Source organism: Leptodactylus fuscus, chromosome 8 (assembly GCF_031893055.1).
Source record: "Leptodactylus fuscus isolate aLepFus1 chromosome 8, aLepFus1.hap2, whole genome shotgun sequence".
Lineage (NCBI taxonomy): Eukaryota > Metazoa > Chordata > Amphibia > Anura > Leptodactylidae > Leptodactylus > Leptodactylus fuscus.
Genome location: NC_134272.1, coordinates 11,232,013 through 11,248,294, shown reverse-complemented (window position 1 = coordinate 11,248,294; position 16,282 = coordinate 11,232,013). Strand labels below are relative to the sequence as shown.

General features: G+C 48.2%; 1 protein-coding gene across 1 annotated transcript in view; it reads right to left on the bottom strand.

The window, feature by feature from the left end:
• RAB11FIP3 (RAB11 family interacting protein 3) overlaps positions 1-15,346 on the bottom strand; it is a 40,836-nt gene extending 25,490 nt beyond the window's left edge. The window contains exon 1 of the mRNA XM_075284762.1: positions 8,789-15,346. Within this exon, the coding sequence (XP_075140863.1) occupies positions 8,789-15,346 (6,558 nt within the window). The remainder of the gene's footprint in view (positions 1-8,788) is intronic.
• Between the last annotated feature and the right edge of the window lie 936 nt (positions 15,347-16,282).

Below are 16,282 nucleotides of genomic sequence, written 5' to 3'. Positions count from 1 at the left end.
CATCTGGTCTATTACAATAACATGCACATTATGAGTCACACAACCTTTCCAGACTCCTGAATATCAATAAATCAATGAATAAGTAAAATTACGTGTTGGCTGGGTAAAAATCCCTGCATCAGCGCCAATGGCGGCCTTATTGGTTGTCACCGAGACTGAACAGATTAACCCTATTGTTGCCAATCCTGAACACAAGTAGAGTAAGATGTAATAATGATGCAACTTCTTCCACTCCATGCCCAGGCTCGCACCCTCCTACGCACAGCCGGTGATCACGTCTGTAACCGGCATCGCTTAGCAAGCTCGCAGGATGACATCAGAACATTATACAGGCAAGTGAATAGCGGCTTTAGTATCGTTACGGGTAAAAAGGACAATTTTCCTGCTAGTGGCGATGTGTCATTGGGCACATGGAAGCCATATTGTAAGGGGCTCAAAGTCTGTACAGCTCGCCTGGCTCCATTTTGCTTTCTTCTGAGGCCATAAACATTGGCTGGTTGATACTTTAATGACCGTCCGACTGACAGCCATATTGTCCTACAACCCCATCCTAAACATCCATGTTATTTCCATGAACGAAGAGAGATAAGCTACGGCCGTATACATTGGGCGCTGCTTATCTCATAAGAAACAGGCCTGTACGATTTATCTAGTCTTGTGAGAACCTATCAGGTTGTCTTCCCATAAATTCGCTTGATGGATGATCCCATCACAATGTCCAATGTACAGCCATTTTGAGGCCCAATAATAACAGCACTGTCAGCTTAAAATTTATGGGGTTTACACCAACGTCATATGGACCGCGCCTTCGTGAGGGACATTAGTGACGTCTCCATGGACATCATGGCAGACGTTAGGGTGCATTCAGACTACGTAACGCCGGGCGTGTATGAGAGCCGTACACGCCGGCATTACGGCAGACTGCCGAACACTTCCCATTCACTTCAATGGGAGCGCTCGTAAACGCCGCTGTTACGAGCGCTCCCATTGAAGTGAATGGGAAGTGTTCGGCAGTCTGCCGTAATGCCGGCGTGTACGGCTCTCATACACGCCCGGCGTTACGTAGTGTGAATTCACCCTTAGATGGGAAAGTAGTGAGGTAGGCATCATGGCGGATACTATTATAGCTAACAGAATCGGCACACAAACAAAAGGCCGCATTCTATGACTGGGAAAACCCATAAAATGGCTGCCTTTCTTTGGTCAGTCATGGCGGCTTTGTTCAATAAAACATGTCTACAGGATGCGTGTGGTATTGCTTAGACCTATTCACTTTAATATACTTGAATGCAATACCAGACACTACCTATGGACTTGTGTGGCGCTGTCTAAACAATCCTTTAAGAGTCTAGTCGCTTTACATAAAAAGACGTCTCAGTAAACGCGACCTTGTTGCCCATAGCAAGCGAACCTCCTTTCCGTTCCCTAATGCAATTAAGCCGACCAGTTGCTTTGGGCAACAAGGCCTATACGTGATTCTACCCGAGGCCTAGTTTCCAAATCCACAAAATGGCTGCTTCCTTTGTGACAGACCATAGATGCCCCCGACTGCCTTATCCTTCGACACGATAACGGTGGCGCAGGAGCGAGCCGGGAATTTCAGCGGATTAAACAAGGTTTTTTTTTTCAAAAAACATGGCTGTCACGGTATATAAAGGAGGGAATTAGGCAATGAATTGATGAGTCAAGCGGTTTGTCATTGACCTAGTCCTGTCATGGACACGTGCGTTAAAAAAATCAGTGTCTTTATCCCACACAGCGCCGCAGCCTAGCAACACGGTCGGCAAGAGACATGGCTCTGGAAAGCAGCGAGATCGTGAACACCTCCTGCGTGAAAGCAGCTTGTCTACATCTTCGTAGCGCGCCGCTGCCTTCAGCAGAGAAGACGCTCTGGAAACATCTTGGTTTTTTAACACAACCATGTTAACTCCGCACGGGATACAAACAACGCGCAAAAAACGTCTTTTCAGTAAAGGCCGATTCACACTACGCCTATAATGGCGAATGCAGATCTGTAACGAAAATCCCATGTACATGAGCAAGACTATCGCAATGAACAATAAAAATATTAGTCGCGAAGTCGAATAGGAAGGCGTATCACTGCGTCCATTGTAAAGGACTGGTGAGCTCTCCTGACACGTCTGTCTTGGGCTACGTTACTCGTCTGGCGAAACGATGGCGAACGTAACATAAACCATTACAGTCAGTGGGACAGATTCATGAAGACTTGCCATTCTCCGCAACAGATTTCATATCCCCAGCAACGGTGGATGGCGCACTTCATGCATCTCCTCACAAATCTGGCGCATCCCTCGTCGGGTTGTGGGTGTGCGCCAAAATCTACACCAGCCTGTAGCTTATCCTTTAGGCTGAGTTCACACAGGGATTCTGAAGTCCATATTCCGTCGTGGCTGCAGTGCACGGCGTCCTGTTGCGGCTTTCTGTTCCGGAGTAGGCCCAAATGCGGACGCCACGGCTGAATCAGCTGCGGAATTCGCCTGAAGAAAGGGCACGTCGATTCTTTTTTCCGTGAACAGCAACATGCCGCTCACGGAACAAAAAGCGCTAGCGGTCTACCTAGACCTCCATTGTGAGAGGGCGGATTATGACGTGGATTCAGCGCCATAATCCACCCCCTGTGAACGAGCCCTAACGACATCATAAATCTGGTACAGCTGGTTGCCCCACCCATGCCACGTCGCCATTCAAAAAAAAGAGACGAGGGTGGAGCAAAAAAATTAAATTCTGTGCAAAATTGCAAATTTTTGCACAAAAATTTGCAACTTTTTCCTGACTTGTATGCCAGAAACGCCATGATAAATTCCCCCAATGGTGTCCTTTCTTACACGGACCCGTCTTTACTGTTCAGTCCGTTCATCCATTCCAGAAGACCGGACTAAAACAACACAGATGTGAACACGGTCTAAGGAAATATTTGCAACGCCTATGAGATAACAATCCTAGCGCAACCTCTGTCCTCTATTATTCCTCCTGCTAACTCTCGTTAATAAGGCACGTGATACCGTACAGCACAGACTGGACAGTACGGACTGGACGATCCCTTGATCCGATGCCACATCAAGCCCCCACCCAATTTCAGTGCCACATTTACCCGCCGCAGATGTGTACGCAGCTCAACCCCAAACTGTTATTACCAGAGAATGAGGAAGGATAAATATAGCTTCTACCAAGCCCTCTATGTGCGACTCAGTGGTGCATGAAAAAGACGGATTCATTGCTTTTTCCCTATTCAGTCCCGCTGTATAGAGGGGTTATTGTCACGGGATTACCGTATGTGCTCATGCTAGGTGATACTGCACCTCCCGTATACACTGGCCTCATTCAGTCATCCCATACACATGTTAACCCAGTCGTAGCTCATTCATTCCCATTGCCAGGCCTGGACTGCGACTACGCTGAGCACAAACCCATTCGACTAGGGGTCCAATATTTTTGCAATAACAGTTTTAGCACTGATTGAACGGTCAATACATCCTCCCATTAGTATGCACACAGACCCAGGATGGCCGGCAGCCATATTGCCTTGTATTTTGACAATGTAGTGCTGGCATAAGTTGGCGCAATGCCCGTCAAGATGCCACAACAGTCTCTGTCGCCTATACAATCTGCTGTCTGCTTCTTCTTCGGGGTAATATTAGGAATCGGAGATATTATTGCACACTTCCCTACAGGTACACGGTATAATATTACATCAGGGGATTACCAGTCAAGCGATTGACCAATAGTGCAGAGGAGATTGCAGCGGGCATGATGAACGAGCTGTAAGTGAGCCCCTGGCAGGGCTCGGCTATAGGACAGCATCTTAGTCAGTATTTCCGCTTGCCTGTTAATGCCGCTGATCCTGACTGCGCTTATTAATGATCTTCGGATCCTCCAGCCGTAATCGCTGCCAGATTAAAATACCAGCTTGTTTTGAGTCATCACTTATAACGCCGGTATAATCCTGACACTTCACAGTGCAGAAATCCTAAATCTAGCCTGCAGTTATTTAGCACGCCCTTAAAGAGGACCGACCGGCTGTCCTGACATGTCAGTTTTAGGAAATACTCAAAACCATCATTTATTGTATTGTGATATTCCTCTGTTACTCCCCCTGGAAATGTATGAATGTACTGTCCACTTAGTGTCACCCCTGTCTTCTACACACTCTGGTCACGATCCAGTTAGGGCTGAAATGCTCCGACAGGTAGGTTACCCCCTACGTTGTCACTTTAGTCATACAATTCCAGGAGGAGTTACAGAGGAACAAAAACATTGGAACAAAACACACAGACTGCACACTCAGTTGTGTACATGAAGCCTAAAACAGATGCAGTTCCCTTTGAAGAGGACCTTTCACCACCTTCATCAGCTGCGGTTCTTTGCAGAGTCTAATCGGCACCGCTTCACCGATTCTGGCACAGTTGGAATTATTTCTCTAGCCCCCACCATTCCTGAGTAATCAATGGTGTTAGTTTCAGCACCCAATATGCTAATTTGGCTTCCTACTGCCAGGTGGGCTGGTCCCAGACTATCTGCTCCAGATCAGGACCGCCCACCTGACAGTAAAGACACTAATTACTAGATCCAGTGCTGTATCTGACACTGATTGCTCAGGAATGGTGGGGGCTAGAGAAAAAATTCCAACTGCGTCAGAATCAGTGGAGCGTTACGCATCAACAGAGGCAAAGATTTGGAGTTGGTGAAAGGTCCCCTTTAAGGGCCATGTTTGGTAATATAGGACAAGGGGAAAGAAATACTTCTGCCCTAAAAGTTGCAGCTGTCACGACAATGTCAAATAAGAAAATTGAGTTAATAGACCCCTCATGGGCGAAATAGAAAGCCGCACAATGACGGACAGATCTGACAGCTTTGTAGTTAGTGAGTGCCCTGTAACAATGGCGGTGACCTTTGCCCCTTCCCCACTCTTATTAGTCACGTTTCTATGAGGTCTCCTCCTCCCGGCCTCGTAGCCCAGCATTGCATGACACCAACATGTTCACGGTGACAATAGCATGGAATCAGATCCGCTCCCTCTGGGTTCTCATTACCTCCCATAATTCCTCCGGGCATTACACACACAACACTGATGCCCGGCGGAAAATGGTAAAGATTTAACCAGGGCCCCATAGGAGCCGCGAATCATCTGACATGGGGATCTTTTCACGCCAATTCACGGAATTTAACCCAGTCTATTACGAAATGCAAATGACACGGCTCCATGCAACAAAGCGGAGGAGGAGGATGGGGGGATGCTTCAGGCCTATCTATATGGCCGCCATCACAGAGGCTGACCCCCATTTCTAAATAAGTCTGCTTTACGGTACTGATCTATATCCTGCCCCTATATCAGGGAGCTAGCTATAGGGGATATAGGTAGGATTTGCACCCAGGCCCTTCTGCCTGAAGCGGTAGCAAGAGGCCAAAGATACCCCAATTATTAGCTTCCATACTGTTCCCTATCATGTCACAACACTAAGGCCTGAAACCGGCGATCTTCATAAATCTGCCTTGATATTCTCCTGAAATACTCTGCGCTGCTGGGGAACCTGCTCAAAATGCGCCCTCCATCTTGTCTCCACTCCATGCATCATAACATTGGTTCCTATGGACAGGTCACTGCCTTCCCCAAGATCAGCGCACTCCTCACCCGCTGTGGCAGCGACTCTTATCCTCGCCCCATAAGGGCTAGTTCACACAGGCACAGAGGGGGCGGATTATGGCGTGTAATCCACGCCATAATCCGCCCCCTCACAAAGCGGGCTGTCCTTTCGTTGAGCCGCGGCGTCCGCCTCGCAGCAGCGACCTCCGAAGTCGGCCCATTCATTTGAGCCTGCTCCAGAGGGGGAAGCCGTGACTGTCGTGGCAGCCGAGTTTTGACCCGAAACCCCACGTCACTATCGGTGCCAAAATACGTCCTTACGCCCCCCCCCGTGTGAACCCTAAGGGTACATGAAAACAAAAAATTGCTCAAAACCTTGAAAAGAAAAAAAAAACATAAAAGGAGAAAACAAAACGTGTATATATAACGCTTTTCTTACTGACGTATTCTCAGCGGGTGAAGCTGAACCGCACGACACAATTGTTGGGAGTCACAAAGGCGACAGGAGGCGGAAAAATAGTTATTGTGCGGGTGAATGGGGAAAAAATTGCTATATCGCCCGAAAGGACAAAAAAAACAGTCTGTGGAGACAAAAGCCACCGACCTCACTGAGGAGCCATAATGTCACACATCACAGGCCCCGTACATGGAGGGAACGCCAAGAACGAATGTTTACCTAACATATAGTCAGCATTGTGTCTGACACATTGTGACGAAACCTGTACAGACAAGAATCCAACAAAAACACGTCCCATTGTCTGACAGCAGACACAAAACTTAATACCTGTGATCTCTCGCAACTGCAGTGCCCTTTAGAAGCTATGGTGTCAGAGTCACGGGTGGAGACCGATGGCGTATACGCAGGGTCGAACTTTCGACGATGCCCCAGCCATACAGTGCTCAAGTAACATAGTGGCGTCTAGCGGCCTGTTCTGCTTCAAAAATCAATCTACAATTCCTGAAGTAAATTTTTTCTGCCTGGCCACATACCGCCATGTGAACATACCCTAAGAGCCAGGTGGCCATCTACCTCAACCATAGTTCCCCATCCAAAGCTCCAGGTCACCCCTGGCCCCCGCGCTCAGGCATCTGGCGCACGCTATACAGTACCCAATAGGCCACACCACCAAGGTACAGGAAAGGCCCGATTTCCTGACTGGATTTTTAGTGGGTGCAATTGCAACGACTAGTCCACCTCTGATAGCATCCCCCTCGGCTTCTCTACAAAGGGCAGCCATCGTGGCATATCCCATGTTACTCTCGCTATTACGGTGCTGCAATACCCAACATTTTATGTCAACCCCTGTCTGGCAGGGCATGCTGGGATCTGAAGTTCGCCAGCAGCAAGAGCAAACATTGTTTGAACGCAGGAAATCCAGCCTCTTCCCACTTGCAGAAATAACAGGATCTATATTTAGCCTTCCTTCACACGCTTTATAGCCTGAAGACGAGACTTCTCTACGAAGACGTAAGTGTTGAGCCGGCCACAGACACAATATAAATTGTCGACCAAAAATTTTCTGGCCCGTACAATACATATCGGGACTTAAACAAGACCTTTCACCAACTCCCAGTCTTTGTATCCTTTAGTAGCCCACGCTCCACTGATTCTGGCGCAGTTGGAATTTTTTCTCTAGCCCCTACCGTTCCCGAGCAATCAGTTCTTTTAATTACAGTACCCAATATGCTAATTAGGCCATCTACTGTCAGATGGGTGGTCCCAGGATGGAGAAGATAGTCTAAGACCGCCCACCCAACAATGACGAGCCTAACCAGCATGCTGAAATTAACAGAACTAATTACTCAGGAACGGTGGGGGCTAGAGAAAAAATTCCAACTGTTCTGGAATCAGTGAAATGGCTTCTATTAGTATGCAAAGAGTTGGTGTCGGTAGAAGGTCCTCTTTAAAGGCCAGCCCCACAGTTTATGAGCACTGAGACAACCAGATGGCAGCTCACCAATGAAAAATACACATTCAGCTCAGTAAATGAGATAAGTGGCTGCCTGGCATCTCTGGCGCTGCTTATCTCGGTAAAAAATGCAAACAAGATAAAAAATTTTTTTTTTTTTTTTGACGGCTCACCACTGGCATAGAAGAATAAACAGTATACACTGGCCACCTGGCTCTTGGGAAGCGTCCAGCTATGAGCGAGCCACGCGCCTATACGTATCCATCAAACTCGGATCCCGCTCTGCAGCTGACTCACAAATTTTGGGGGAGGGGCAAGAATGGTGTAACACTGACAGAACAGGTTCTTAGCCGGGTCTACAGGTCTGTGTAGACTTAACCCCTCGGCCCAACACAGCTAAATAGTATTCTGACCGATATCTATAATAAAGAAGTGGACAACTTCTGCCATGCGTCAAGGCGCAACCACAAAAATCCAACTGCGATGAGACAACTCTGCAAAAAAAAAAAAAAAACACACCACGAAAGCCACAGAGAATAAGGCAAGCAAATGTTCCATTATATGCAAACAAGAGTAAGTCGCGAGTAAACATCACACAGTTCCTCAGACCATTGTTCTCCTTGGTACAAGCTGATAAGACCAAACACACACCTACACCACAACAAACACAAAACTGGCCACAAACACAAAAAGAAAACCAAAAACAATGGCCCAATGTGACCAAAAGGAAGAGTTTCTGCTGGGATGGAAACCTAAGTCCTGTGACAAAGGAAATAACTGGCCGTGTCCTCTTTACGTTGGTTGGTAACCCCCTCAACTTTCTTAATTTTATTTTATTTTTTCCAAAAATATCCAAAATCCAATACATGATGTTCTTAAAATGAAAAACAAGGAGGTCCACCTCGACATTAGAAGTTGTGGCTCCAAAACTGCACCACAACTTTTTGTGAAATTTTTTGTAACTTTTCGCTCACTACCAAAAATTTGATGTTTCAGAGCCAACCTCTAGAGGAGAACATGGTGCCTCAAAGGGCAAGATTGTCTATGGGTATGTGCGTAATAGAGGGTCAACCATGAGAGGTTCTAGTATACCAACCAGTCTTCAATGGTCACCTAAGTTTGGTGAAGTAGAACTGGAAGCATAAAATTTTCATGCGCATCCAACACGTCTACAACTACAGAAGATTTCCACCAGTAACAACGCGTTCTGGTGTTCCTTAGTTATAAAAATATCCATAGTTACTAATACTTATACAGCACAAAAATTTCGACTTACCTGCTCGGCACCATATACTGTGGCAAACTGAACAAAGTCCTCCATTTTCACAAAGCCATCTTTATCTCTATCCAGGGCGTCAAATACTGCTCGGAGACGGGCCAGCTCGTCCCCAGCACAAGGAGAATCACTGTCCAAAGAAAACGCCAAAAGTGGATCACCCTCCCCGAACGCCATGAGGGCACAGGCTGAATCCTGGGAGTCACGTGATCTCAGCTTGATGCTCTCAAAGGGTGAACCCATACTCGTTAACGGCAATTCTCCAGTGGACATAAACGAGGGCAAAGTAGTCCCAAGAGTAGAGTCTGACTGAGGTTGAGGGGATGGAGGAGAACCCTTCAAGGAGTCTGGACAACCAGTGGTTGACTGGTTATCTTCATACGGGTCCAGCTTTAGTTCTGGTAGATCCTCTATCTCACATGATGGCACCTCTGCCACCTGAAGATGGGCATCCGAATCCATCTCTGACGACGGTGACGTGTCCAAGGGTAAAGCATTTGTAGCCAAAATATCATCCGTGTGGTTATCCGAGGCACTCAATAACTCCAAGGGATCTGTTACGACAATCACTGGCAGCTGTGTCCTTTCACTGGGTGCTTCTAAATTTAAGGAACTCAGGTCATCGATCATCTGTGAGCTGGACTGACCAAACCGGCTTGAGATAAGGGAGGTATCAGGCTGAGACAACGAGGAGTTGCCTGAATTGTTGTTAGTATCCACAAGGGGTGACCCATTTATACAAATTTGTGATGCGGAATCCTTTGAATTGGTGGAGGCCAACATCTCTTCAGTAGATGTCCTTGGCTTGGGTTGCAAAAGTTGCTCACTGGCCAAACTTTCTAGGTTGGGGGGCTCAAACAATAAATCCAAGCAATAAGAGTCCAACTGGTCATTTTCTGAATTGAGGAACTTATGGTCACTGGCAGGGCTGGCACTATGGAGAGGATCGGGTTCAGGGGGGGAGTTTGATTCAAGGTCTTTTGGGGCTAACTGATCTGTTTGACCATTGGTGGTGGAGATGGGTGACTGGTCACTTTCGGAATGAATATCACTTGTTTGTAAATTTAAAAAAACATCACAAAGGGACAGTAAGTCATCTGATAGGGTAAGGTCAGCTTCGGGGGACATGTGGTTAGAATCTGGAGGGGTATCTAAACAAAATATTGAAAAACTGTCCTCAGGTTCATCATGTTGCTTGGTTGCGGTGTGGGAGGACTCTTCCACCACCAAATTGTCCATTGGGGGCAAATTTAACGTCCAGTCCCAAGAAAACTGGAATTCTTCTGGAGTTCCAATGGGCAAATTTGTGCTAGATGGTGTATCAAACGCAATGGAGGAATCACACGAGGGCATATTGGTGCTGTCGACTGTCTCAGGGGTTTCTGAAGGAGAAAAACTGGGTGGTGTGAGTGACTCGGGGTTTTCTGAATAAGTTAACCCATCACACAAGGGCAAAGTCATGGCATTATGGGGAATAGAAGGTTCAAGCAATTGGGTAGCAGTAGGTGGCACAGTGGACTCTAACAACCGAAAGTGGTCAATGCTGGGTGTCAACAAAATTTCAGAGAAGGGCATTTCTCCAGTGTTGTGAACCACGGTAGATTCAACCAAGGGCAACATATCTAAATTTGGATCCATAAAAGACTTGGACAAAGGCAAATGGTCAGTATGTAAGGTAGGAGGGGTTTCAAACAAGGGACATTCAATGTCAAACAAGGAGTCAGGGTCATGGGCCAAGGATAAAACATCTGTGTCGGGGCATGAAGGAGAAGCAACTAGAGGGATCTGGTCAGGTGTACTAGTCGATTCAAAAACATTTGGTTTGGTAGTGTCAGGGGGTGGTTTGTATTCAGACAGTGCAAAATGGTCAGAGTCTTGATGGAAACCGGTTTCAAATTGGGTCACCTGGCCAGTGTGGGGAAGTGAATGTGGGTGTTCAGAATGCGATTCACACTGGGACACATCATCGCTCTCAAGGTCTAACTGGGTTTCAAGCTGGGGCAAAAGATCACGGTTGAGAACCAAATGAAGTTCGGTCTGGGCCAACTGGTCACCACTGGGGGACAATGGAGTTTCAGAACAGGGCAACTCATCACTATCAGAGTCCAAGCAAGCCTCAGTTGGGGACAATTTATCAGGATCTGGACCCAGATTAGATTCAGTTTGGGATAACTGCTCACTTTCTTGGTATACACAGGATTCTGGTTGGGGTAAGTGGTCACAGGATTCTAACTGGTCATTATGGGGACTTAAGAAGGTCAACTGGTCATTATAAGAAAAAGCCAACTGGTCAGTATGAGGGCTTAGAAGGGTTTCATGCTGGGGCAAATGGTCGTAATCAAAGGGTTTACAAGGTTCAGTCTGGTCGACTTCACGTAGTTCGGATGAAGATATTTGGTCAGAAGGTTCAGTCTGGTCGACTTCACGTAGTTCGGATGAAGATATTTGGTCAGTTTCTGGAGTCATGGAGTGGTCAAGTACAGGAACGTGGTCTAGATCATGAGCCAAAAAAGTTTCAGACAGAAAAAATAAGTCATCATCTAACGTCAAACAAGACTCAAACTCAGGTCTACCATCCAATCTCATAGAGTTATCCACCAAACAAGATTCAGGCAACTGCTCAATGTCAAGCGTCTCAGAGAGTACAGGTACATGGTCAGAGTCCAAAAATATTTCAACCTTAGGCAACTGGTCACTGTCCAAGGAAGAGTCAGTCAGGCGGTCAGCGTCTTGGTCTAACAGGTCTTTGGAATGGGGCAAATGTTCAGTGTCAGGAGTCAAAAAAGTTTCAGACTTTTGGGAAGTCTCTATATTGGGAACCACTTGAGGATCAAACGGAGCTTCATGGTCCATGTCAGAAGAAGACTCGGTTTTAGATGACTGTCCACCACTAGGCTCCAAATATGGATCACCTATGGTCAATTGTTCAGGGATAGAAAGTGCAAATTTGGGTACAGAAAACTCGTAATGGTCAGGGGCCAGGAAAGGGTCACACAGGGACAATTCGTCAGCCTCATGGGCCAGTGATGACTCGCCCTCATTCACACTGTGTGTAGAAAAAGGCAAATGGGCAGTGTTGGCGCACATAGAGAGTTCAAACCAAGGCAACCGATCTGGATCACGATCCAGAATAGATTCAGAATTAGGAGTCTCCTCAACATCCAGAGATAATTCGGAGTGGGGCAACAAATAACTGCAGGCAACCTTGTCATGGCCCATATGGGGTAACTCTGGCTGTAGATGGACACTGTCAAAGCTTATATCAGGTAGTGTGGAATCCAAAAACAATGGGTCAGTATAGTGGACCGAGGACTCTATAGACTGGTCAGCTTCATGGGCCATGAAGGATTCTGCTAGATTGAAAGTTTCAATGTCCGGGTCTAAACAGAGTTGTGAATGGTCCTTAGGAGGGTCCGACTCAGACTCAAAAAGTTCATTGGTATCTAAGTGATATTCAGGCTGGGTTATCCCAGGGCAAAAATATTCTAATGGGTCATCAACACAGTCCTGAATGGGTTGGGAATGGTGCAAGTATTCAGTACTAGAAACATGGTCATACAGAGGCAACGGGCCAGTGTTGGGTGCCAAACAGGCTATGGAATGGGGTGACAGGTCAGAGGTCACAGAGATTTCAGGTAACAATTTAGGCTCCAGTACACAAAGATCAGGAGAGGTCTCCGAGGCATAAGGAAGGTCATGGTCAGGGGTCAAACAGGATTCTTTTTCAGACTGGGGTAAGGGGTCAGTCAAAGGATCACAATCAGATTCAGACTGGGCCACCAACTGAGATATTGACTTTGGCAACTCCTCAGTGACCACAATGGATTCAGACAAGGGCAGTTCTTCAGGGTCACAGTCAAATTGGGCACCAGCATCCAAATTGGGATGGAGCAACTCTTCACTATCCACAACGGGCTTGGACAGAGTCAACTGTTCACGGTTATGGTCCAAATCTGGTTCAGTCTGGAGCAATCGCTCGGGGTCAGAGTCCAACTCCAATTCAGTCTGGGGAAAATGCTCAGGATCAGAATCCGATTCAGTTTGAGGCAACTGCTCAGGGTCAGAGACCAACTCAGGTTCTATCTGGGGAAATCGCTCAGGGTCAGAGTTTGACTCTGATTCAGTTCGGGACAAGTGTTCCAAGCCAGAGTCCAAAACTGATTCAGTCTGGGGCAACTGTTCTGAGTCATTGTCCAATTCTGATTCACTCTGGGGTACCTGCTCAGGGTCATAGCCCAACTCAGGTTCTGTCTGGGGAAATCGTTCAAGGTCAGAGTCCAACTCCAATTCAGTCTGGGGAAACTGCTCAGGATCAGAGTCCAAAACTGATTCAGTCTGGGGCAACTGCTCATGGTCAAAGTCCAAAACTGATTCAGTCTGGGGCAACTGCTCATGGTCAAAGTCCAAAACTGATTCAGTCTGGGGCAACTGCTCATGGTCAAAGTCCAAAACTGATTCAGTCTGGGGCAACTGCTCATGGTCAAAGTCCAAAACTGATTCAGTCTGGGGCAACTGCTCATGGTCAAAGTCCAAAACTGATTCAGTCTGGGGCAACTGCTCATGGTCAAAGTCCAAAACTGATTCAGTCTGGGGCAACTGCTCATGGTCAAAGTCCAAAACTGATTCAGTCTGGGGCAACTGCTCATGGTCAAAGTCCAAAACTGATTCAGTCTGGGGCAACTGCTCATGGTCAAAGTCCAAAACTGATTCAGTCTGGGGCAACTGTTCATGGTCAAAGTCCAAAACTGATTCAGTCTGGGGCAACTGTTCATGGTCAAAGTCCAAAACTGATTCAGTCTGGAGCAACTGTTCATGGTCAAAGTCCAAAACTGATTCAGTCTGGGGCAACTGTTCATGGTCAAAGTCCAAAACTGATTCAGTCTGGGGCAACTGTTCATGGTCAAAGTCCAAAACTGATTCAGTCTGGGGCAACTGTTCATGGTCAAAGTCCAAAACTGATTCAGTCTGGGGCAACTGCTCATGGTCAAAGTCCAAAACTGATTCAGTCTGGGGCAACTGTTCATGGTCAAAGTCCAAAACTGATTCAGTCTGGGGAAACTGCTCATGGTCAAAGTCCAAAACTGATTCAGTCTGGGGCAACTGCTCATGGTCAAAGCCCAAAACTGATTCAGTCTGGGGCAACTGCTCATGGTCAAAGTCCAAAACTTGTTCAGTCTGGGGAAACTTCTCATGGTCAAAGTCCAAAACTGATTCAGTCTGGGGCAACTGTTCATGGTCAAAGTCCAAAACTGATTCAGTCTGGGGCAACTGTTCTGAGTCAGAGTCCAATTCTGATTCACTCTTGGGTAACTGGTTGGGGTCAGAGTTCAACTCTGGTCCAGTTTGAAGCAACTGCTCAGGCTCAGCGTCCAACTCGGATTCTGTCTGGGAAAAATGTTCTGGGTCAGAGTCCAAAACTGATTCAGTCTGGGGCAACTGTTCCGAGTCAGAATCCAATTCGGATTCAGTCTGGGGCAACTGCTCAGGGTCAGAGTCTAAACTTGATTTAGGTACGGGCAATAAGTCAGGGTTGGGAACCAAACGTGAATTTATTTGGGTGCCTTCAAAAGATTCAATAAGTTGTAACCATTGAGTCTCAAGCTCTATGTTGGACTCAGACTGGGGTAAACAAGGGGCACACTGGGGCAACTGTGAGGATTCAGGTTGGGGCAGTTGGTCAAAGTCATCAAGCAAATGGGATTCAGGATGGGGCAATGACTCAGTCTCATCATCCTGCCTGTCCACCAATGTTTCAGACTCGGACAACTCTTCCAAAATAGGTTCTAACTGGGGCAAAAAATGGGTAAAAAGTTCTACATCAGGGTCTAACAAGGGTTGATCATCACAGGGCTGGTCAATTTTAAGAGGTAGATGTGACTCTAGGGGGGTAATTTGGTCATTTTCGAGTGGTACCTCGCCATCTTGGTGCATTTCATTTGTAAACTGCAGATCTGGTGATAAACTATTCATGGGCACTGGGACCTGATGGGAACCTAAGGCAGATCCTGGAGCGTCTTGGTCAGATTTGGGATCGGGAATGAGTAAGGAGCGGACATCTACGATATAATCAGTTACCGGGGGATCTGGAACTTCAAGAGTATGCTCGGGGTCTGGGATGAAGGGTGCAGGGCACAGGGGTAGGTGGGCATTTGCAGAGGGTGCAATGATAAGCGGAGGCAACTGATCGTCCATAGAGGGTTTATAAATAGGGGCAGAGTCTGGGGGTAGTAAGTTTAAAGTGCAAAGGGTGAGCCTACCGTCCTCCTCGCCTGTCCATGGCTCAGTGGTGGCATGCCGAGACTGGCAGTGCCCGTCCCCCAGCTGCTGCCCCTCTCCTGCCCCTAGTAGGGACTCGTCGTGTTGGGACAGGAGAGGGTGGGGAGCAGACATGAGCTCACCCTGCTCCGCCAGGATTTCCAGCCTCGGCTGCAGTGCCAAGCAAGCCTTCTCCTCTGCATTCATGAGAAGCAAGCCCCCCACTACCTGCTGGGGGGTGATCAGATCCAGAGCTTGCCCCCTCATGACACCCCAGGCAGTCACATTTGGGTCCCCCTCCATCTTCATCAGTGCCTGCAGGCTGTAGCTGGGGAAGCTGTGAAGGGCTCAGCACTTGCTCACATCATGTCCTCAGCCAGTGCTCTCCATCAGACTCCATGCTTGGTAACAAACAGTAGCTCCTCAGCAGATGCCCCCTCCTCCTCCTCCAAATGCAAAGGGAAGGGGTCAGTGGCCCTCACCTGTCCCGGGGGCCATCATCTTTGCAGCAGAGCAGTAATCCGGGTTAGTATCGCTTGCAAGGTGCAGCAGATGGAGAGGCGATCGCCGCCGGCGGCAGGTCTGGTGGTCGGAGGTTGTCGGCGGGGATAGGGGGAGGGGGTCACGGGGCTGGTGAATGCGGCCTGGCGGAGGATGTACGGGCGTCCAGCGGGTGAAAATCGGAATCCAGCGGCACCTCCATCCGATAGACTGCGGGAGACTGAGATGGGGAGGCTGGGAGAAAAAGGAGGAGCGACCGGAGGAGGAGGAGAGAGGAGAGGGGAGAGGGGGCGGCTGCTGCTGCTGGAGGGGAGAGGAGCTGCTGTGTGCTGGGAGAGGGGCTGCTGCTGGAGGAGAGAGGAGCTGCTGTGTGCAGGGAGAGGGGCTGCTGGAGGAGAGAGGAGCTGCTGTGTGCTGGGAGAGGAGCTGCTGTGTGCTGGGAGAGGAGCTGCTGGAGGGGAGAGGAGCTGCTGTGTGCTGGGAGAGGAGCTGCTGTGTGCTGGGAGAGGAGCTGCTGTGTGCTGGGAGAGGGGCTGCTGTGTGCTGGGAGAGGAGCTGCTGTGTGCTGGGAGAGGAGCTGCTGTGTGCTGGGAGAGGAGCTGCTGGAGGGGAGAGGGGCTGCTGTGTGCTGGGAGAGGAGCTGCTGGAGGGGAGAGGAGCTGCTGTGTGCTGGGAGAGGAGCTGCTGGAGGGGAGAGGAGCTGCTGTGTGCTGGGAGAGGAGCTGCTGTGTGCTGGGA